The 23,789-nt window shown below is 37.8% G+C and overlaps 1 protein-coding gene across 1 annotated transcript; it reads right to left on the minus strand.

Annotated features, from left to right (window-relative positions):
* Positions 1 to 270: 270 nt before the first annotated feature.
* On the minus strand, positions 271 to 6,814 carry CAV2 (caveolin 2). Its single transcript, XM_030857613.3, has 3 exons — positions 6,460 to 6,814; positions 5,935 to 6,122; positions 271 to 1,489 (listed from the first exon to the last, which is right to left on the minus strand). Exons 1-3 carry the CDS (start codon positions 6,607 to 6,609, stop codon positions 1,339 to 1,341), a joined length of 489 nt encoding a protein of 162 aa, XP_030713473.1. The 5' UTR covers positions 6,610 to 6,814; the 3' UTR covers positions 271 to 1,338.
* Positions 6,815 to 23,789: the final 16,975 nt, after the last annotated feature.

Here is a 23,789-nt window from a genome sequence, read left to right on the forward strand (position 1 = left end):
CTCACATCAGAGACATCTTTTGTACATGCCTATCATTTTGCAATAGAGATTTTTAAAACAACAGTGACTCATAACACTGAAATAGGACTCTACAGTTCAAAAATAATAAGAATAATTTTATACTGTGTAACAAGACTCATATTAGATAACATCTTGAAAGTTTGCAGCTGTTAGTTTTTAATTTATATATACGTAGCTCAGTAGCATGGACCCAGTAAATTGACAACTCTCCTGAAATTACTACGTGAATTACTGTAGTTGAAATTGTACTTAAGTGTCAGAAATAGCCTTTATTTTAAAATGTTATTAAATAGCAGCAATATTACTTGAAGGTAAAGCGAAACATTAATAGGAATGCAGAATACAGGTTTAATTTCTAATTACAAGACAGAAAGCATCTCCTAGATGAAATATCAGTTGGGTTTGTATTAAGATCACAGCCAGATAAACATCAGCCATAAAACACTTCAGGATTTTGCTTGGAAAAGTTAGAAAGAAAAGCCTTGTATATCTCTTTTCCATTCTATTACCAAAGAAGATGCATATGCTTATGTAATCAAGACAGTGCAATCTCACCAGTGAAGTTCCTTGTGGAAGACACATTTACTCCTCCCATATATTAGCTCAACAAGATAACAAATATAATGAGTTCTTTAAAGCAAATATAATGAGTTCTTTAAATCTGATTAGAGAAACATTTACAATAAGTACAAAATATACAGTAAATTGAAACATCTTGTTAAATATGCCTGTAGGTTAACTATGCCCTATTTAAAGGAACATACTTTCATGAATCTATTTTCACATTTGTTTTATCATATTTGAGAGCCCCTATCATCACTGTATACTTTTGTTACTGTAATTTCTAGAATCTTTGTATTATCTTATCTCTAAGTATCCCCATGACTTTACCTGCAAAGGTAATTTAAAAAGTATTACTTCCAAAGTAAAAGAAAAATAAGAAATTCCATATTTTTATGAGCAGTTGTACACAAAACTATTGTAGTGTTTGAGAGAAATGTCCCTTGATCATTATAGATTCATCATTACAAAATGTATACTTACATACTAAAGCAAGAACTGTCTGCCTTCAAAATTAAGTGTTGCCAACCTACTGAGTAATTCTGGTTATAAAGTTAGATATGAAATCCTTGGCTTTTAATATAGAAAAGTATTATTTGAAAAGATCTGAAAATAAACATTTCTACATGTGGTTGCCCATCTTAATAGCTTTCTTAATTTGAACATTTGGGGAATTAACAGAACAGTAGTGCCTTTATGTTATAACAACAAAGAAGTATTACAGTATCCAAATCTCTGGACCTGGGGTCCAAGTATTCAGTCATGGCTCAGTTGCAGGCTGACAGAAGAGAAGCTGCGTCCTACGCTCCTACACAATGGGGCAATGACAACATCTGTCATGCTCTTCCATATTGTCTGCACTGAAGGCAGGACCATTAGGCAGGTCTTTACAAAAGGCATTATAATCCTGGAATGGAGGAAGAGAGATGTGTAAAGATTATTAGTGTTACCAAATAAGGCCACTGACTATTGCATATGCATGAAAAGATATAACAATGGCCCAGTTCACCTAAGCCGGATTAAGCATTTGAAACAAATGAACAGTAACCCACATCATGATAAGATGCACAGAAAATATGTTGCTTAAAAAAAATAAACAAGAATGTACATGATAAACACCAATATTCTTTCTATTGGTAGCAGGCAATCTAAAATAGTAAAGCAAAAGATAAACAAAATAGTAAATTTATATACCTGATCTCTGCCCCTAAACATTAACCTGCCTAAATCTTCATATGTCTCTGAGGTCCTACTTCCTGGTAGCTTTTCCTGTTGTCTCTTCCCACTTCCTCCCCATTGGACCAGGCTGGGTTGGATACCCCTTTTTTCTGCGTCTAAAGTACTGCAACAAACTTCTTAATCCTCAAATTCACCAAAAGATATCATAATGGATGCTAACTGCTTATATTTCTGTCTTTCCTATTAGAATGTAAGCTTTTTAAGTTAGGACATCCTTTACCCTTAATAAATGTTTGAGCTGAAGTGAATTTAGTATTCTCATATGCTTTATATTATTAATTTTCCACAGTAATTACACACACTGAAAAGGGTTGTGTAGTACAGTTAAAAGAGCCCTTCAATTATGTCAGAACTCTTAGACAAGAAAAACTAGAGTATCCTAAATTTATTTTTTCTTTATGCCTTTTCTTAAGATAACCACATATTTTCATATTCCTCAGGCTGGTTAATTTTTTCTGTAGTCCTCTGAATAATGTTCTTTGTCATAGTAATGCTTTTTGGGCACAAAAGTGTTTGTGAACTCTCAGGCATTGTTGGAGGGCTTCAATAGAATTTTTATTATTACTCGGGTGGGCACAAAGAAGTAAGGTTGATTTTCTTGGTTTACTATTAAAATGTGACTTAAATAAAGGTCTGTTGTATTTAGCCCAAAGTAAAGAGAAGATCAGGCATTTGAGTGATTGAGATATTTTTAGAATACTGAATTATTCATATTGACTGCCTGCATAGATTATATTTATCTTGTGTTTTGTTCCAATGCTAAAGACTTGAAGCAATTTTTTAAAGAAAATTAATTACTAGGTGTTTCAGAATTACATAGTTGAACAGAAACCTGAATGATAGCAACTTTTAACTTCTTATCCCATTATGTTTCTCACTTGATATGTGGCCTTGGGCAAATCACTACAAATTAAAGTAAGAATAGGAAATCTTATAGACCAGCTATCAGGATTAACACTTATTATGCATCCCTGACAGGTCCATATGATGCTGTCATTATAATGAATAATAAATAGAACTATTTTGAAGTCAGAATATATAATGAAACAATTATGACAAAATAATCTCAATTTGACTTAAGTTTAGTTTGGAAAGCTTCCTAGCCAAATTCACTTCCCTCAGAATATAATGCACTTTCCATTCTTTCTTAGGCTGAGAAATTTTCTTTCCCCTAACTCTTTAGATCTCCATGTCCTAAGAGGGAATTAAACACAGGACAAAAGCGCAGCAAAGTGCAATTGCCCACATTTGAGGACTCAGTTCATAGGATGTGGTGAACTCATTTTAATTTTATTTTCTTCAAGTTGTTGTTCTCTCACTTTGGATCAGAGGATCCAGTGATCCACTGACAACAAACTTAAATTGTGTTCTCAACATCCCAGTTAGTTTCCTTTCTGAAACTCCAGGCAATTTGGAATGACCCAAAACTTGGTTGGGACTCTATGTGACCAACCAAATATTGCTTAAATAAATCTTATAATTAGCAAGATTATATATTTATCCATTGGATAATAAATCCATTAGAACTGGGACTTTTGTTTAGCTTTGTATTAACTATAGTTCCATAAGACTGCCTTGTCACAGCAATTTGCTGTATTAAAAAGTCTTCTGGGAAATGAGACTGCTACTACTGAATTTCCATCAGTTGGACCATTTATTTGAATTGCATCCCAGCAAAAATAAAAGGTAGAGGGGTCCAAGCCACATTTCTTTGGTATGATCCACTTATGACCAATAACCTGTGGTTGCCAAATGGCATATACCTCAGTTTATGGTATGGACTCAAACCAATTCACCGGTCCCTAATGACCTGTACTTCTGGCCTAGGATCCAGCATCACCAGACTGAGTTCTGAGTGTTTTGTTTTTGTTGTTTGTTTGTTTAAATAATCTAAAGTCAGATCCATTGTCACCATGCAGTGTGGTTCAAAGAACTTATTACTGCATATTTTCATAGCTTTGATCACCAAGAAAAAAAGTTTACTCAAATGGGTTTGCTCTTCTATAAGGCCTCTCCTTGATCTGGTCTTATTGTGTCACTGGAATGTGATCCATTAATGATAAATCTATTTTATCAAGGTATAAACTAACTTTTAAACATTTTTGTTTGAAGTTACTCCTCTACTTGCAATCACAGCTGCCTGATGACAAATGTATGACAGTTAAATATTTATGTCCCACATGAATGTAATTTGAAAAATAAGCTATAGTTAAGTAATACATTTTCTGTGGCTGAAAAGGAAGCGGTTTGATGATTCACCTCTGGAAGCATTACACAAAAAACATCTCCCATTCTCAGGAGAGCCAGGTGGAGAGAAGCATCATTTGGTTAATTGTAGTTTTACTTATATCTCTCTGCCATTTAGTAAATGGAAACCTTTTTGTTGTCAGTTATTCCACAAGTGCTTTAGGAAAGCCTAGCTTTGTTGACTGGCACTCTATGTTTCCAAATAGCTTCATAGCGAACATTTCACAATATGTTATGTGGTCATTCAGTTTTTCACATTTTGGAAGGTGAGAAAATGGACATAGAGTTTAGATGACTGGTTTTATTCAATTAGGAATCCAAAATTTTATGCACTGACTTGGGCATCTTTAAAAAAAATTCATGTGCTAATGTCAAAATATAAGCTTAACTATATATATCCTTTGTTGATCTGCTCATGTAAACAGGCAAAGATTTTCATTCCTCTGGCAGTTTTCTGGCACTTTCAATATAGTTTAATTGTTTACAGTTTTTAGTGATCAAATTAAATTGATGTTTGTTATTTATCCTTTACTTATTGGGTGAACTTCAATTTATCCTTTAAAAGCCTTTGTAGACCCTTTTCTTTTTAAAAGCCTTCCCTGTGCTTCCCTCCTCCACAGATCTAGCTGGGTTGTCCTCAGCAGCCACCTCTGTACCTAGCCAGTTGTCCTGATGTGCTGTGAGTAAGCTGAAGGCAGATCTTGCATCTTATTCATTCTGGGCCCAGTGCCCAGCACAAACTAAGCACTCAATAAACTTTCTTGGTTGAACTAACTAGCTAGCTAACTGACTAAAGAAATTGATTCAGATGGTAAAGGGGAATGGAGAACAATTTCATAACTTCTAACAATGAACACAACATGTATTAGGGTGTGGCAATACCATATAAAGTGATTATGAAAGACATGGAGACATCTGGGGTTATACATTTCTGCAGGACTGCCCTAAAAGACGAGCTTAGCAATTGTTGCCATACAGGGGATAATCTGAATGTTCTTCCTCTCAGAATAAAGTGGACATTTTTAAAAACAACAATAACAAAACTTCTTGGTAAAATATGACATTTCCTTTTAAATTTTTTAACGCTTAGAAATGTTCTCTATAGCTTTATGATGCATTTCATGTGTGAATAAAGTTACTCAAAATGTCCCAAAATGTCCAATAGGTTTCTATATTTATTTCCCCTTTTACTAGATGCCACTCCTGTTGGTGCCTCATAGGTGAAAAAGTAACTTGGAAGCCTTCTCATTTCATTATCCTGCAGTTTGAGTTTCATTCATTTGTGCTGCGGACCCCTTCACCTTAACTGCACACATCTTGCCTCTCCTCTGTTCTCATCCTTGCCATTTGCCAGTGACAGGATTGGAGCCGCCTCTCCATAGCACTGCTTAACCAGGTCTGACATCCCTCTGCAATGATACTGTCACTGGCATTCTGCTCAGAGATCTCTTTTGTTTTACCCCAAGCACGGGTGGTGACTGAATAAAAGGTGATGAAAGAAATAAGAGCCCTGCCCAGAACCATGGGCACAAGTCAAAACAGGGCCCTATGAGAGAGCAGCCTGTGGCTGGAAGCATGGCTTCCAGATCTCCACCTCCACAGTCAGCTGGGCTTTAGCGTTCGAAGGAAGATCACACCCGTGGACAGAGGGACCTTCCTTCTTCTGTTTAAACTCCTAACCCAACCTACAATTCTAAAGAAAGCACACTACCCTTCAAGGCCTCCCAGTTCTGCTACTGCGTTCAGAGATGATGCGCCTTCTTTCGCCTGCAAGCCGGCCTGGGAGAAGGGGAGGGCAGGGGGCAGGTGGCAGAGAACATTCCTACGTTTCAGAAAGCCGGCCCACCCCAGTGTGCCCCTTCTCACCAGATGTGCAGACAGCTGAGGATGGCAAAGAGAATTCCCGCAGCGAAAGCCAAGGGAATGGCCAGGAACACCGTCAGGAACTTGTAGATCACGTATTTGCTGATTTCAAAGAGAGCGTGGCTGCAGATCCACACTTTGTCAGAAGAGTGCGTAGACGCGGGCTCTGCAATCACATCCTCGAATCCCACCTGCGGAGACAAGACTCAGGGATCCTGAACTGTCGCCCAACCTGCCTCTCCAGGATACGGGAGAGCTCGGGGTGGGAGAAGCAAGAAAGAAAGACTTGGCTGCGGTGCCCCACCTTCTCTTAGGGTCATGGTGGGCGGACAGGAATTTGGCTAAGAATTCCTGGCTACTCAGGCGGCCCCACAGAGGGAAGCCGGATCCCGTACCCTGAGGCGCTGACCCAGTGGCGAGGGTGGGAGTTGGGGTCGGAGCAAGTTAGAGGGGGCACCCCCACTCCCAGGCCTTAGCGGGGACTTGGGTCAGCCTCAGGTCCAGGGTAGGGCCCGCCCCAGGCTTCACCTTGAGATGCGAGTTGAGCCGGTGGGGATCTCGGTCGCTGCCTGGATCCACGAACTTCTCGGGGTCGGCGTAATCTACGCTGCTGTGGCGGCTGTAAGAGTCCTCGTCCATGAAGAGCTGGACATCCGCCTTCTCGGTCTCCAGCCCCATCTCAGCGCTTGGTGCGCGGCAGCTGCAGCCCGGCTGGCGCAGCGCGGCTCCCGGCCCGCGCAGCTTCGCCTTCCCGTTGCGCTCGGCCCCGCCCCGCCTCTCTTCGCCTCGCCTCTCCCAGAGCGGCCCGGACGGCGGTAGCTTCCCGCTGCCGGCTTCTGCTCCCGGGCCCGCGCGGCCCGAGTCCCGCCCCTCGGCCCGGCCAGGGGGCGGGGGCCGAACGCAGCCCGCGAGATGGCTCCCTCCCCGCGCACCCTGCCGCCCGTCCCTGGTCGGGTTCCAGTCCGGCCCAGGCCAGGAGAGGGATCAGGGGGATGTCCAACCAGGCAGATCCCGGCCCTGCCCAGGTGGGCGAAGCGCGTCTCGGGGATGAGGACCCGAATTCGGCCCACAAGGGGCAGGAAGGCTTCTTGGGTCACATTGCACGACACCTAGAACTGTATGTGTAAGAGCCGGCAGGTTGACCCAGGGATAACGGACACACTGCAGCGAGGCAGCTTGGTGGTTAAGAGCGTGGAGGTATCGAATATGAAGGCCTGTGTTCACCTGTAGGCTCTACCGTTTACCTTGTGTGCTCCGGAGCGAGGTACCGAGCCTCTTGGAAGCCTCCTTATAAGGAGCTGCCTCCTTGTAAAATGGGAGCAGTGGTGCTTGCTTCACAGTGTTGTCCCGTGAGAATTAAATGAATTAATTCAAGTAAACCTCTTACGTGGTCCCTACACACGGTACGCTTCCAATCAACGTTGTTACTGCTGCACTGTGAGATAAGCAGCCATAACACACCTGAATGCCAGGCAACCTTGCAAGTGCCAGGGGACCCCGCAAGCACATCAGCTCTTCAGCTATCCCAGTACCCAGAGTATGTGAGTCAGCTGGAGGCACCATGAGAATATGAAACTTGGTACGTGAGCCTCCTAACCCCTATGGGTTTGCATCTTCAGACCATAAGGGGAGGTCTGATTTTTTTTTTTTTCCACTCTCTCTCTAAATTATAACTTACTTTTCCTTTGGATCAGATCCTGTTGAAAGATTTCAGGTATCTCTAAGATGCAGTCACATCTGCAACTACCTTGTAGGAACCATGTAAACAAACCCCTATCATAAAGCCACACTGCAGTAGATGAACCAGCCTGTGAACTACTCACACAAACGCTTTCAGAAGGGAGGAGCTTGCACGTTCATAAAGGGTTTAAGGTCTGGTGGACTTACACATGGGGGAGGAAAAGCACCTAATGAAAATTTGCTGAAAGCAAAATAATGAGTCCTAGACTTGAGGGGGTGCCTGCAGCTTGCTCAGAGCCTAAGGCATAGTAGGCACCCCGTAGGTATTGCTGAATACAGGAACTCACTGAACATATCAAATCCCCTTGTGTGAACTAGATTTGAAGAATTACTTCTTCTGAAAGAAAAAGACTATTTTTGAAAATATACGAAAAAACAGCAGGATCCGAATTGGAAAAATACTTTGGAGCCAAAACTCAATAGTCTAATAATTAAATAAAAAGTTTACGTACTGCTACTACTGCGTATGGATGGCAGTGTTGTAACGCTGTAGAGTGTTAACATAGTTGAATGTTATGCAAACTTTGCTCCTTCTCTCCCAGAAGTGGTTCTGCTTGCCCATTCCCTTATTTCTTATTTTCTTTCCCAATTTTATCTATGTTCAATTAATTCCAAAGTGATGACTTAGACATTCTGCTTATTGCTTTTTCTATATTTCTCTACTTCCTCTATTCACCAACGCACACTTGACTCTGAGAGTTGGGACTTTATTCTAGAGTTGTTGCCCAACAACTGTTTATCAAAGTGAATAGAAAACATTAATCCTTAAGGAAATCCGTTATATCAATTACCAGGAGATGGAAAAGAAGAGAGAGTTTACAGCTAAATAACATTTTGTACAAACTTATTTTCCTCAAACTTAAAATTCAAGTTTGAAGTTTAAGATTTCCAGATGTTTCATCCAAAGAAGAAAGTCATTCCCATAGTGCTAGAGTGGGCTTAAGCAGTGGCTGAAAATCTGGCGTTAGGGCTTCTTTCCTTATCCTTCTCTGTCCTCTTGCCACATTTACATTTCTAGTGGGATTAGTAAGACATTTGCAATAGTTATCACAAGTAATTGACTCATTTTTTCAGGTGGCAGGGAGAGGAGGCCAAAAGGAGGGTAAAATTAACTTGGTTTTAATGGGATAGCTTATAGATTCATTTGTAAAATGGTAGGTATCGATGAAAAAGTGTCTCTAAAACCTAAGTTAAAAGAAACTCATCCAGACTCATCTAGATTTGTTGTATTTAATGTGGAGCTTAAAAGAGAACAATTTATTTGTCCATTTGTTTACAAATTTCTCTCTCTCCCACCCCTTCTCCTTTGGTAACCATAAGTTTGTTTTCTATGTCTGTGGGTCTATTTCTGTTTTGTATTTATTTAAGTTCATTTGTATCTTTTTTTTTTCAGATTCCACATGTAAGTGATATCATACGATATTTGTCTTTGTCTGGCTTACTTCACTTAGTATTAATCTCTAGGTCCATCCATGTTGCTGCAAATGGCATTATTTCATTCTTTTTTATGGTGAAGTAATATTCCATTGTATATATATACCACATCTTCTTTATCTATATAACTATCAATGGACATTTAGGTTGCTTCCTTATCTTGGCTATTGTAAATAGTGCTGCAGTGAAGGTTCTTATTTGGATGAAATTCTTGTCCACCTCACCATTCTAATACATAAAATTTTTTGAGATGAGCTGTAACAATGATTTTGCTTATCTTATTAGTAAATGCTTAGAAAATCTTAGCTACTATTGTCCTCAAGGAGTTTAAACCAGAGTGATTACCACAGTAAGTAGTATCCTGCTTCCTCTAAGTGGGAGATACCAGAAAAGGGGGAAGAGAGGAGGTGGGCGGGAGCTAAATGGCTGAGCACTCTCTAGGATCTTCCATACCACAGAATAACTCTCCAGTAAGCTCTCTTTAATTTTTTAAAATTGCCCTATAACGCAAGGAACTAAAAAATTTCATAACAAATCCCATACCAGTGCATTTATTTTCTGCACTGGTACAAGAGGGCTGATTTTCCAATGGTTATTAATATATTTGAAGAATAACAACTTGATAATGTATTAGTATTTTTGAGTAGGATAGTTTATAACCATTTTGTTCGTCACCTTTCTCAGCAGTGTCTAAGAAAGAAGGTTATATTTCTGGTTCCTTGAAAATTGTGTGTGAATACTTTTATGAATAAAAATATCTATTTTTCTCTTCAGTTTTTAAATTTTTTCCAGATCACATATGTATATATATATATTCCCTCTGTATGCTTACATACAACTTTAGGCAGGTTCTGTTCAAACAACCTTTGTGAAAACTGGTTATTAATGAAAATAATGACTTCTTGATTTCACTATTATGGTTTGATCATATTTAAAGCATTTGGATTAGGCAGGGTTTCTCAGCTTCAACACTATTCATATTTTGGACCAGACGATTCTGTGTTGTGGGGACTGTCCTGTGCATTGCAGGATGTTTAGCAGCATCCCTGGCCTCTACCCTCTGGAGGCCAGTAGTACTCACCAGTCCTGAAAACCAAAAATATTTCCAGACATTGCCAAATGTCCCCTGGAGGCCAAAATCACCTTTTCCCTCCTTTCCTGGGGTGAGAACATTGGATAAGATACTGCTGAAACAGGTCTTCATGTGAATGGGAATAATTAAGCTCCAGCTGTCTATTTACAAACCCATGCTTAAAGCTCAGAATTGTAATACCAATTTGTCAGAAACTCCAGAGATTTTTAAAATTAACCTTAAGGATACTTGTTTGCCCTGTAAAAATTTCAGAACTTATTATCATCAGTTAAATTGCAGATTTTCAATATAATGCTGGTATTATTTGAGGGATGTACATATACCTCATTAAGAGACCAAAAAGAAACAACTGCTAGGCCCTATCTACCTTGCAGCCTCCTACATTTTCCTTACAAAGGCCAGGGCTGTTTGAATGATTATAGCTGGAAAAATGAGATTTGGGGACTTCTTGATTCCATCTTAAGGCTGTAAAGCTTAGTAATTTTTGACACTCTTCAGCACTTTTGCAAGCTTTAGGTGACCTTAAATGAGAAGTTCATGGATTTGTTGGTGGAACAGCTAGATGGTTGCTTACCAAGTCCTTTAAGCATCCCTTCCCAGACTTGTTTGCTGGCAGCAAGGCAAAGCCTGAGAAATTTGGAAGACCTGCAGTATCTTGCATGAGTCATTCTCTTTGTGGATAGTGGGCTTTGCATAAACTTCCCTCCATAACTTCCTGTCCCGTACTCCATCTTCATTCATGTATCTTTTCATCTTCTCCCCCCTTCACCCCTACTCTCCAATTATCCCCTCCCCAGGGCCCCCACAAAAAAGTTTAAGGGAACAGATAAAAAATGTCTGTTATTAAAGTTATTCAATAATTAACTTTTGTGGACTGGTGCCAGAGAGTTGTATGGTATTTAATAAAAGCTTTTTCATTTTTTTTCTTACCTATCACTTGTCTCTGTTCACATTTTGGGTAAAATTAGCCTTTCCCAGCAAATTCTGAGTGAACCAGCAAATTCTGAGTTTAGTATTAACGCACAGTAGCTAGTTTGTAATTGTTGCCAGCTTAATCTTCTGGCTGTTTCAAATAGTACCACCTCTGGCCATAACCTCTTTTCATACACAAGAATTTCCAGAATTAACTTTTGTTTGGGAATACTTAGCTATTAGAAATAGACGAGGAAGAAGGTACACTCCTGAAAAGTCTATATTCATGACTAGAACCGATAGGATCGTCATTCTATTCTCATTCAAAACAATGCATGACAATTAATTTTGGATTTTTTTTATCCTGTCTTCCATAAATAAAGGATGTTCCTGTTTAATCTTTTGAGCATCCCATTGATTTCTGGCATACTGTATGTATAAATAAGACATCTCCCCAGGACTTTGGTATTTTATCTTTCCAGAACATGAAGTAGGCACTAAGTGTTGGTGAGCACTAACTTTCAAATTAAACTCTTATTAAGTACAACTTCCTCTACATTCAAATGGGAACATATTTCTGCATAGTTAAATGTTTTTCAAATACCAACTGAAATGTGCACAATAAGATTACTAGTTATCAAAACAAAAGATCAAGAGGTTGTTTTCTTAATTTGGGGTTTTATTTTGGACAAAAAAATATTTTAGTTCAATTTGAAGCCTTTGTTTTCTCTAGTAATTCTTGTTTTTGCAAATGTTATTCTACTTTTCATTTAGAGTAAATGCCAACTTTAAAAATGACACAGTGAATTTACATTAGTCAAAAGTATGGGAAGTTTTTTGTCTGCTTGTTTTGGGAGTCAAGAGCAAAGGGAGGGCTTCCCTGGTGGCGCAGTGGTTGAGAGTCCGCCTGCCGATGCAGGGGACACGGGTTCGTGCCCCAGTCCGGGAAGATCCCACATGACGTGGAGCGGCTGGGCGCGTGAGCCATGGCCGCTGAGCCTGCGCGTCTGGAGCCTGTGCTCCGCAACGGGAAAAAAAAAAAGCAAAAAAGCAAAGGGAATCCAATTGCATGGGGCAGATGGAAGACTGGGCAACTGCCAAGGGGCTGGGCAGAAGAATTTTTAGATTATATTTTCCTATCAATAAATATCTGGGAAGAATTTTGTTTCCAGAGAGTTTACTAAAAGAATGTCTATTTTTGTTCCGTGGTTACATGAAACTGTAAGGCACATTTCTACACTACATAAAGACATGAAATAAATTAGTCAGTTCAGGTGTCTGTATCCATTCTTTCTGGGCCACTGAAGCCTAGTTAGACCCTCACTGCCTGCCAACTGCTTATTAACTTCCAGGTTCCTTGTTAGAATAGGGAGAGGATTGGATCCAAATATAGATTTTAAAGTTACTTTATTAAATTCATTACCAGTAGGACTATTGACATTCTTGTATGTCTGAATAAGGTAATTCTTCTCTACTTAAATAATTACTAAATGAATAAATGTATTATTTCAAAAGCAACTTTAGTAGATGTTTGCATTTTCTTAAAAAAAAAGATAGGAATTCTTTGAAGCACTCAGAACATTCTCATCATGCTAACCTCAAGAGAAACAACAAACTTCATTGAAATATACACAGTTTCCTGTAACATCTGTATTTATGTCACCATCTCACTTTGGGGATATGATAACAATTATTTACCAGATAGGTAGAGTGACTATTTTCCCCTTAATAATAGTAAGTGAATATAAAAATCTTGCTTCTCACTTATTATCAGTCTATATATATTCACATAATTACACATTTTACTAACAAATATGCTTTTTTTCCTTTTAAAATAATATTATGGTCATTGGAAGCTCTTGGATAAACAAGTCACTGAAAATAAACTTAGATAGTAAAACACTGTGGTCCTGAAAAACTGCACACTACTTTATTTGGAAATAGTAGAATTTGCAGAATGTTGCTGTAAAGGGCATGCTACTCAAATTACTTGGTTCTGAAGACTCTTACTATGAAAGCAAAGTATTTTCTGAAGGAGTAGAGCACAAATAGCTAAATGTTTGAGCCAAAAAATAGAGTTATTATTTTACTGTCTTGGAAAAGCCTATCCAATTTCACCATGTATGTATTGCAAGTCTTTTTTATTAAAAAGATAGCATAATAGAAGAAGCAAGAGGTGACAAATAAAAACTGTTTAGGCTTAAGTTATTTTTAGCTATAGGATGCTGATAATCTATAAGAGTTGGACTATCCTTTAGGAAAAGATTAAAATGCAGTTAAATTTCTTTTAGGTGTAGGGAGATGTTTTGGGCTATTAAAACCTACTTTAGAAGTCTACATTCCTGCCATGGATCTTATTTTCCTCTAAGTTTCTTCAGTGTTTTCTTGTTGGTTTGTTTTTTCCTGCCAGAGAAAGAGCTTCCATGACAGAACTGTTTTCCTTTTTCTCCCCTTTCTTCCTCTCCTTCCTCTCTCTTTCTTGCTTTCTTGCTCTCTTCCTTTTCAAAGTGTTATTTTCCCCAGTCACAGTCTTACTAACAATATCTCAGGGTTGGGAAGAACTTTAGAGGTTCTAGACTAATGATCACCCATCAATGAATCTTCATAAGTGGCATACAGGCTCTGTTGGAATAGTTAGCAATGGGGAATTTATAAAGCAACCCAATATGGTTGTTATAACATTCTTCATCATATGTGCCAGGGTCATCTATCTACCTAAAATTCTCCCTCTCTCCCTCCCTTCCTTCCTTCCTATTCCTTCTTTCTATCTCTTTCTTTCTTTTTCTTTATCTCTCTATCATCTTCTGACTTCTACAGATAAAAAAAAGTGTGAAATGTCAGCTCTTGAAGTATTTGAAAGTAGTTTCTGAACACCAACCCCTGTCCCTACTGAATCTCTTTTCTAGCTAAACAGATTTATTTCCTTCAGTTGTTCTTCACGTGTCACTGTTACCAAATGCTTCTTATAATTTTCTTATTCTCTGGACCTGCTCCATATCTCAAAAACCACACTTAAAGTATAACACTTGGTCTGGGGTCTGAGCAGTGCAGGGTAGAGCAAGAATACTATATTACCTTCTTCATATTGGCTACTAGACTGTTTTGATGTTTTTGGCTACTCTCTCCTAGTGCTGATTCAAATTAATCCTATTGGATATTGAAATCTCTGAGTCTTTCATACTCATTTGTATTTTGGTTAGGTCACACTGCTAGTATGAAGTAATTAATGATTTGAATCTAAGAGGATGACTATATTATTCCTATTAAATAGTGTCATGCTTTGAGTTATTTTCTTATTTTTGACTGTTTTCAGTGTCTTAAATTACTGTTAAACCATGATTTTGCTTATACCTTTTTCCAGAGTCACTGATAAAATTTTGAAAAAAGCAGGGTTGAGAACCAAGTTATGAAGCATTCCAATTTAATGGCTATAAATAGAGATGATTTCTAAATTTATAGCTCTAGCTGTTGCTGTTTCCAAGCTTCAAATTCATATATCCTTCTGACAACTTTGACATTTCACACTTTATATTTCCAAAAAACTAGATGTTGATGTCCACCCTCATATCCAACCCTCTGGTCATTCTCATCACACAGTTGGTCAAACTCAAAAATTATGAGTCAGCTTTATTTTCTTCATTTTCTTCACTGCTTCCTTTCCCATCAAGTCTGTTAGTTCAATCTTCAAAACCAGTGCTTTCACTTTCTTCCATTTTCACTTCCCTTCCCTGGTCTAAGTTCACGTCTTAACTGAACCATCTCAACAGGCTCCATGTTTGATTCTGCATCCACTCTTCTCCCAGAAATTGCTTTCTCCACACAACAGCCAAAGGATCTTTTAATGTAGAACTACTACATGATCTGGCAGTTCCATTTCGGGTTATTTATCTGAAGGAAACAAAAACACTAAATCAAAAAGATATCAGCACCCCCATGTTCACTGCAGCATTATTTACAATAGCCATGACATGGAAACAATCTAAGTGCCCATCAACAGATGAATGGATTAAAAAACTGTGGCAAATATATTCAGTGGAATATTATTCAACCATAAAAAGAAGAAAATCCTGCCATTGGCAAAACATGGATGAACCCTGAGGACATTACGTTAATTAAAATAAGTTAGAGAAAGACAAATACTGTATGATCTCACTTATGTGTGCAATCTAAAAAGAAGAAATAGAACTTGTAGATACAGAGAAAAAATTGGTGGTTGCCAAAGAGGGTGGGGAGTGGATGAAATGGGTAAAGGGGGGCAAAAGGTACAAACTTTCAGTAATAAATAAATAAGTTCTGGAGATGTAATGTACAGCATGGTGACTATAGTCAATAATAATGTATATTTGAAAGTTGCTAAGAGAGTAGATCTTAAAAGCTCTCATCACAAGAAAAAAATGTGTAACTATGTGTGATGATGGATGTTAATTAGACTTACTGTGAAAAAATGCATAATTTAATGAATATTCTTGTTGAAGTATTTAATGAATATTCTTGTTACAAAGTATAATATATACACAGCTTAATATATATACAGCAATATATATATATACCAAATCATAAATATGCAGCTCAATGAGTTGTCACAAGGAAAACATACCCTATAACCTCCACACAGATCAAGAAATAGAACACTACCAGACCTCAGAAGTCTCTCTTGCCATGTCTCTCACCAACTTCATTTCCTTCCCAAAGTAACTGAACTTTAACATGATGCATTAGACTTGCCTGTTTCAAATTTTACATAAAAAGAATCATACATAAAACTTTTTTTGAGTCCAGTTCATTTCATTAAACATGACTGTGAATAGTACATCTTTGTTATATAGAGGAGGAGTAGTTTTTTTCATTTTCATTTCATCTCATTTCATTGCTGTATAGTGTTTCATTATATGACTAAACCACAATTTATTTATCCATTCTAACGTTGATGGATATTTGGGTTGTTTGCTATTAAGGGCTGCTATGAATAATGCTGCTGTGAACATTTCTGAATATGTCTTTTGGTGCAGATATGGACACGTTTCTGCTGGGTTTATATCTAGGAGAAGATTCACTGAGTTAAAGGGTAATTTATGTTCAATTATAGTAGATACATCGAATTTTATAAAGTGATTATACTAATTTATACTCCCACCAGCAGTAAATGAGAGTTCTAGTTGCTCCACATCATCACCATGTGTACCTACAACTTTGAATTTAAATAGCAAAAGCATTGTAAGAATTAGATAATTCAGCAAGAATGAAGAAAATATTAAGATTGGCAACATCAAGAGTAAAAAGTGACATATCCCTGTGGTTATTTTAAAATCAGGAGGTAGATGAGAAGCAAACCAAGTACTGGTTTGAGACTGATACTCTTTCTGAGGGGTGGGTCCCTGGAAACCATACAGGGGCCAAAATAATCAACCTAGCTAAAATGTCCCTTTGGGGAGTGGGAAATGAATTCTTATTCACTGTACTTGCTTCCTGGGAAGGGATAATATCAAGTGTTAGGGGAGTACCTTGCTTTTACAAACAGTCTTTTAAAATATCTTATGAGTAAGTGAGTTATTTTTCTACAAATATGTTGACACATCCAGTATTGCAATTCTTCATTTACATTTCCATGACTTCTTTATTTCTCTTGTCTTTGTTGTCTCTTCAGTCTAGTTGCTCACCTGGTTTTTATCTTCCTCAAACATCTATATTCCCTTTTAGCTTAACTTCATACCACTTTAAAAAAATATCTAAATCTGTAGCACATTTACAAATCTACAATTTTGATGTCCAGTAATGACAGTTGAGAAGTACTGATCTAATTCCTTGATGATCCTGATTAACCTTCATGGTGTAAAGACAGTGTTAGCATCTCAGGTCCAAACCAAAACATTTTTGAGAGTGAAAGGGGGGCACTGTTGATAATTATATTAGAACAACCAGCAAAGACAGAGATTGTCATGAGCAAATTGGGACCTATTGCCATCCGAGCTTGATAACAATCTTCAGATAATCTTGCCTTCCCATTTCCTGGTCTATGGATGGTGGACACTGTAATTTGGTTGCTTTAAAGGAGATCTAGGAAAGGAGAATCTGCCCCCCACCCCAAAGTATCATGTAGTAGAAAAAACATGAATTTAGGGTTAAGTTTTAATTCCTGTTCTAAAATCATTATCCATGTAGCTTTGTTATTCAATCTCTTTTATCCTTGGATTCTTCAATGAAAAATGCAATGATGTAAGAATGAACCAAAATGCCAGAGAAAGTGTTTAAGTCTGTCATTACCAGGAAAGATACTCAATACATATTACTCTTCCAAGGGAGTCAATGCTTGCAAATAAGAAGGCAATCAAAGGGAGAGGAGGTGGCCTCATACTGAATACGGTCCAATTCTCTCATCCAACGTATAACTCTTAATATTGTATGTATCTTTTATATTTTTCTCCAAATACTTTTATATTTGTTTCTAAGAACTGTCCTGTGGTAAAGGCAGGGCAATTTTTATTATACCCATATTAGAGACAAAGAAGCAGAGGCTCAGAGATGTTCATAGTTTTGACAAAATTGCCATGGTTATTAAATGTTAGGTCCAGGATGTAAACTCAGGTCTCTTGCATCTTGGTCTAGGACTTTTTTTTTAACATGTCTGGCTCTTCCTGCCTTTTTCAGGTGCATGGATGGGTAATTAATTAACTATGGTCCCCAGGCTTGAGATAAGACACTGGTTTGAAAGAAACCATTTAATAAAATATTTAAGGTATATTTGCTTGTATGATATGCTTTGCTTTATTTTTTGACAAAAGTGAGGTGTTGATTATAGTTCTGGAAGCAGCTAAAGGATAAAAATCACTAACTTTTTATTATTTGCATATGTGTCACACATTTTATGGTTATTCTAAAACAAGTTCTGCAGTTGCTTTTCCCTGAATACTAGAAACACCTCAGATATTTTTCCATCAACCGTCTATTCAGTGAGAGTATTATGCTCTGGGAATGCTGATATTACATCCAAAATACAATTAATAATTTCAATCTGTGATATAAAGCACATAAATTATTTCAAAGGCAAATGAAAAATAAATCAGGGCCCGACTATGTTTTAGCATTATTTTCCACCACATTCTTCAGCTGATAGTATGAGAAAGCTAGAGTTAATCCTAAAACCTTTGGAGCTTAATAGTCAGGACATTGCTATTCAACAACAAAAGAAAGAAGGGGAAACAGATGGACAATGTTCCAAATCAATGGGAGTGGCTCATGCTTCTTCAAGGGGAGTGGGCTGACCCTGAGCACAGGGTGGGATGGGGCCACCCACATGGCTGCAGGTTCAGCCCAAATAGTTCTAAAGTGCCTCAGAAAACACTGGACTAAAAGAGTAGAAATAAGTACATGTCTTTGTATGACTTGAGAGAATGGTCCAAAAAGAAGATAGAATCCATGTGGAAAAAATTTAGACTTCCTTTTTAAAGGAAGCTTCCTTTTTTAAAAAAAGTAACAGCTTTATTGAGCTATAATTCACATACCATACAATTTACAAATTTAAAGTGTACAATTCAATGGTTTTTGGTATATACACAGCATTTTGAAACCATCACCACAATAAATTTTAGAACACTTTCATCACCCCAAAAGATATTCTTTGCACATTAGCTATTATCCCCCAATCCCTCCATCTCCCCAGCCCTAGGCAACCATGATCTACTTTCTGTCTCTGTATATTTGCTTATTCTGGGCATTTCATATAAAATAATTTATACAATATGTGGCCTTCTGCGACTGGCTTCTTTCATTTAGCATAATATTTCCAAGGTTATCCATGTTGCATTAAACATCAGTACTTCATTTCTTTTTATTGCTGAATAATATTCCTTTTTACTAATATTATCTATTAATTAATTGATGGACATTTGGATTGTTTTTCCTTTTTGGTTATAATGAATAATGCTGCTGTGAATATTTGGGTACAAGTTTTTGTAGAAACATGTTTTCATTTATCTTGCATCTATACCTAGGGGTGGAATTGCTGGGTCATATTGTAACCCTATATTTAGTATTTTGAGGAGCTGCCAAATTTTTCCAAAGTGGCTGCACCATTTTACATTCCCACCAGCAGTGTAGGAGTGTTCCAGTTTCTCTACATTCCTTTTTTTTTTTTTTTTTTTTTTTCCCGGTACTTGGGCCTCTCACTGTTGTGGCCTCTCCCATTGTGGAGCACAGGCTCCGGACGCGCAGGCTCAGCGGCCATGGCTCACGGGCCCAGCCGCTCCGCGGCCTGTGGGATCTTCCCGGACTGGGGCACGAACCCGTGTCCCCTGCATCGGCAGGCGGACTCTCAACCACTGCGCCACCAGGGAAGCCCAGTTTCTCTACATTCTTACCAACACTTGTTATTTATCTTTTTGAATATAGTCATCCTAGTGGATGGTAAGTAGTATCTCACTGCTTTAGTCCTCTTGAGATGCTGTACTAAAATACCATAGACTGGATGGCTTATAAGCAACAAACATTTGTTTCACATATTTCTGGAGGCTGAGAAGTCTAGGATCATGGTGCTGGCAGACAATGTTAATTGAGGGCTTCCTGGTTCATAGACAGCTGTCATTTTGCTTTGTCCTCACATGTTGGAAGGGGCTAGGGAGCTCTCTGGGGTCTTTCATAAAATCACTCCCATTTTTGAGTGTTCCACCCTCCTGACCTAAGCACCTCTCAGAGCCACACTTAATACCATTACATTGGGCATTAGGATTTCAACATATGAGTTTTCAGGGGACATAAACATTTAGACCATAGCACTCATTGATTGGCATTTTTCTGATAGCTAATTATAGATTTCATTTTTGTCCAGAATGTTAGCCAATATATATGCCCTTCAGGGGCAATATTGGCTAAATATTACAAATCCCTGTATATTATCTCCACTGTAAAAGTTCTTTGTTCATTTCATGTAATTCCTATTCCATAGTTATGTCTTTCCCGTGGACTTGTCATGTGGCAATTAAGTTATAGTGTGTTTATTATATTGCATTAAATCGTATTTATATATTGTATTGTTATAGGGTATTGTCTTATTAGTTACATCTTTTCTAGGGGCACTATATAATTTTCTCCAGGAAGACTGCAACTCTCAGAGGATAAGGTCCATGCTTCTCGTTTATTTTGAGACCATTTCATGATTTAATACAAAGTTGAGCATGTAGTTTGCACCCACTAAGAATTTGTTTATTGACTAGTTCAGCTGATCGCTCATTTTTGCTAGGCTAGTTTAAATGAAGTCTTAAAGCTAAAAAGATGTAAATGAACCAATATTCACAAAATGTAAACTTCATCAAGTATTGGGTAATTAGGATTTTACCAAATTAATTTTTTAAATTCATAGCTTAACAGAGCTTGATAATTAAGTACAGTAGCATCCCTAAGATAAGAGGATTGGGGGTGATTCCCTGTGGAGGTGAGGGTGTTGCACAGGGGCCCTGTGCTGCTGTTTCATAGAGTGATGTGGGGAGTTTTCTTCATCTCTATCAGTCAGACAAATAGAACCACATCCACAGATTATACTGGGAGGCATTTGGAAGCTTAACAAGGCGTATGTGAGTAAAAGTGGTTTTAAGGGTATCAGTTTTCATTTGTTCAACTTCCATATGTACTCTAACAAAATTGATTTGCTTGATAACTCATCTGTTGTTTTCCATTCCCACTTACCCTTTCAAAGTTGCTCCTTTTCCATGTCATACCAAAGAAATGCAGACCTCTCATCCATCTTGAACTTATCACGCTGCTGTGCTCAGTGCTGTAAAAGCCTCTGGAGAAGAGAGTGGGGAAGGGACAAATTCAAAGTATTGGTGTTAGCAGTCTTCTTCAATCAAGAAGCCATAAGCACTACCCCTAATTCATCTTATTAAGATAAACATTTCCAATGCATTTTTCTTTTTATGTTTAGTAATTACTCACCAAAATTTGTGAAACATTTACACTGTCTTGATCAATTATTTACTACTAATACCTTTAATAGTAATTATTATTATTTATTATTATGATGTAATTGTTATAGCAATACCTCATTCCAGAAGGAAACTTATAATTCTTAGATGTTTAAAATCACAGGCAATAAAAATCAATTTCAATTTATAGACATATTTTTGTAACAAAGAAGTATGCTAAGGTGGTCAAAAGTAGTTTCGAGCATAAAACAATTACTTTAAAATCATGTTCTATAGATGCTGAAGGGGAAGCCACATGAAATAATCTTCTCAAGAAGAAAAAGGACAAAGACAAATTTTTTATAATTAAAGAAAAACTTGTCATATATTTGCTTATTTATTAATAAAATAGATGATGGTATCAAATTGATGATACCTATATGCCATTGGCTACATTTAAAACAATAATGTTAGTATTTATAATATTCTGGAAATTACTTTCTTTGCAGCTATTTAAACTGTGGTGAAAAAGACTTTTTATGTGTCAACCTAGAAATTTACAAAGTTTTTCTAAACTTTTTCATGGGGTATTGAGCAAAAAAAAGAATAAAGAGAAGAATATTGCTATGGTTCAAGGTAAGGTACTTTCCAACTGCACAGGCTTCGTTTTTGTAACTTCCTTTCCCCATTATATTAATTTTGGTCCTGATTTTATCTGAAAAATCTGATGTTGGGGGAGGGTGAGGGAGGAAACAGAGCAGCAGCTGTCCAGTCTGAGCACATTCTGCTGCTGGAAGTCATCCCAGAAGATGCTCCTCAATGATTCCAGTGTGATGTGAACCAAGTCTGCTTTCAAGACCTTCTGAGAAGGCCCTTGATCTTTTCCGCTCAGACTGATTTTCACAATTTCTTAGGGTTTTTGTCAAAATATTAAAAGCATTTAAAAATATTTTCAAGTTAAAAGAAAACCCTCGTTATGTCTAAATTATAGAAGGTAAAATTTCAGAAAAGTGGTTACATTTAAACATAAGAGCGTTGCAAGTTGGTAAGTGTATTGCAATGTTTGATTTGGCGGCTGAGGAGCAAAGCTTTAACTGAGGGTAGGATTTTCATCTTTTCAAGCCAAATATGGTCAGTTTTAAACTCCTGACAGTGTCCATATATATATGTCTCTCTTAATAGTTTGACTTGGATTTATCACTCATACAACTCAGTCCTCCATGTGGCAAAATGGGGTTTTCCTGCCTTTGACCCTTTCTTGTGGTTCGGCACTTGCCCTGCTCCCTCTGGGGTCCAGGCTCACGTAAAAGTAAACTAATAGGAGGGGATCCTTGTTTATCCCCATATAAAGGGATTTGCAAGGCATAAGTGAAGAAAAGTATCTTAAATTGCTTTGCAAACTCTACAGTGCTTTCTAAGGGTTACCTTTATTACAAATAGCCCAGGGGTTCCTTGAAGACAGCAACCATACCTTAATGAACTTCAAATTTTTCACATCTAGCACAGTGCTAGATATACAATGTGTAGTTAATTTATGTTTCCTGAGTAAATTTCAGGTTTTTTCTCAGAACCTCAAGTTAATCTGTGCAGCTTTGAGGGCAACCAAATAGAATTAATGTTCATTGAGTGTCTACTAGATACCTTTTTTAGTATGAAGGTACCTCAAGTGAGAAAATTCCTAATGTCATAACTACTTGGCAATAAGAAACTCTGAGAGTTCATACTAGGTTAATGTTGGGCCTGCTGGACTGGGAGAGGCTGAGAGAGATGGGCTGGCTATGGAGCTGGAGGTGTACCAGATTGAGTCCTCTAGGAACGGATGCCAAAATGGCATTATATACTAGATGTGCAAGAGATTTATTGGGGGGAGCACGTGTAAGAGAAAGAGGAAAGGAAGAAGAGTTGCTTAGGAAGAGTCTCAGACTGCAGCAGAGTTATAAGAAAGCTTGGGCTGGCCTCAGCATCCCCATGCTCAGTCATTGGCTGGGGGCAACCAGTGGAAAGTGTGGTCTCAGCAGGAACAGGGGGGTGGATTCAGAAAGCAGCAGTTAGGGCCATCTATCAACTATGTTCCCCATAGCAAGAGATCTGAGTGGTGCATTTTTCAGGGCCACAACAGGCTTTTTGTGTGGATGGAATTACAAGAAGTATTCCAAATTACATTGACAGGAGGCTGAGGCAAACCTGGTTTAATCTAGCCAGCTGATCCTGAGAAGTGGGTAAAGAAACAATTAGTAAGGAAGAATGGTAATCTGGAAGCACAGGTTAAGGAAGAGCCAGTCTTTTGGGGTTGAAATAAGTGAAGTAGGGAGTGAGTAGAAGAGACTCATGAGTGTTTTATGCTGAGTGAAGTTAATTGAACAATGAGATGCGGAATATACTTAATTATATAGAATTTGAAACTTCAGATTATTTTCAATGTGTCAGAATGATTGTGCATTTAAAAAATGGTTGATGGAATGTGCTGTATTAGAATCTGGAGAAAGGTCATCAAAGAGCATTAAAAAGGGGAAAGATCACAAATCTATCCCAATAGTATGAGAAAAGAATTAAGTGGAAGCTTGGTGAAGAAAGTCCTAAAAAGTTAAGGGATGTGTTTTGTTATTTCTGTCTTTTAATGTTCCTGCTAGCATTCACTTGTACTTAGTTACATTTCTTAGAAAATTAATACATATCTTTTATATTTTGTTGACTTAGAAACTTATCATCCCCTCCTTTTAAATTATTTGCATATGCAAGTTTGATCACATACCTTTGATTGTAACATTTATGTACTCCGGTTGTGA

Source organism: Globicephala melas, chromosome 9 (genome assembly GCF_963455315.2).
Source record: "Globicephala melas chromosome 9, mGloMel1.2, whole genome shotgun sequence".
Taxonomy (NCBI): domain Eukaryota; kingdom Metazoa; phylum Chordata; class Mammalia; order Artiodactyla; family Delphinidae; genus Globicephala; species Globicephala melas.

What these genes read in the sequence shown, in the direction of transcription:
- CAV2 (XM_030857613.3), bottom strand. Translation starts at nt 6,609, where the DNA reads ATGGGGCTGGAGACCGAGAAGGCGGATGTCCAGCTCTTCATGGACGAG. An exon ending in GGCTCAACTCGCATCTCAAG is followed by an intron (nt 6,123 to 6,459) that starts GTGAAGCCTGGG and finishes TTGTCTCCGCAG; the next exon opens with GTGGGATTCGAGGATGTGAT. An exon ending in CTCAGCTGTCTGCACATCTG is followed by an intron (nt 1,490 to 5,934) that starts GTGAGAAGGGGC and finishes CCTCCATTCCAG; the next exon opens with GATTATAATGCCTTTTGTAA.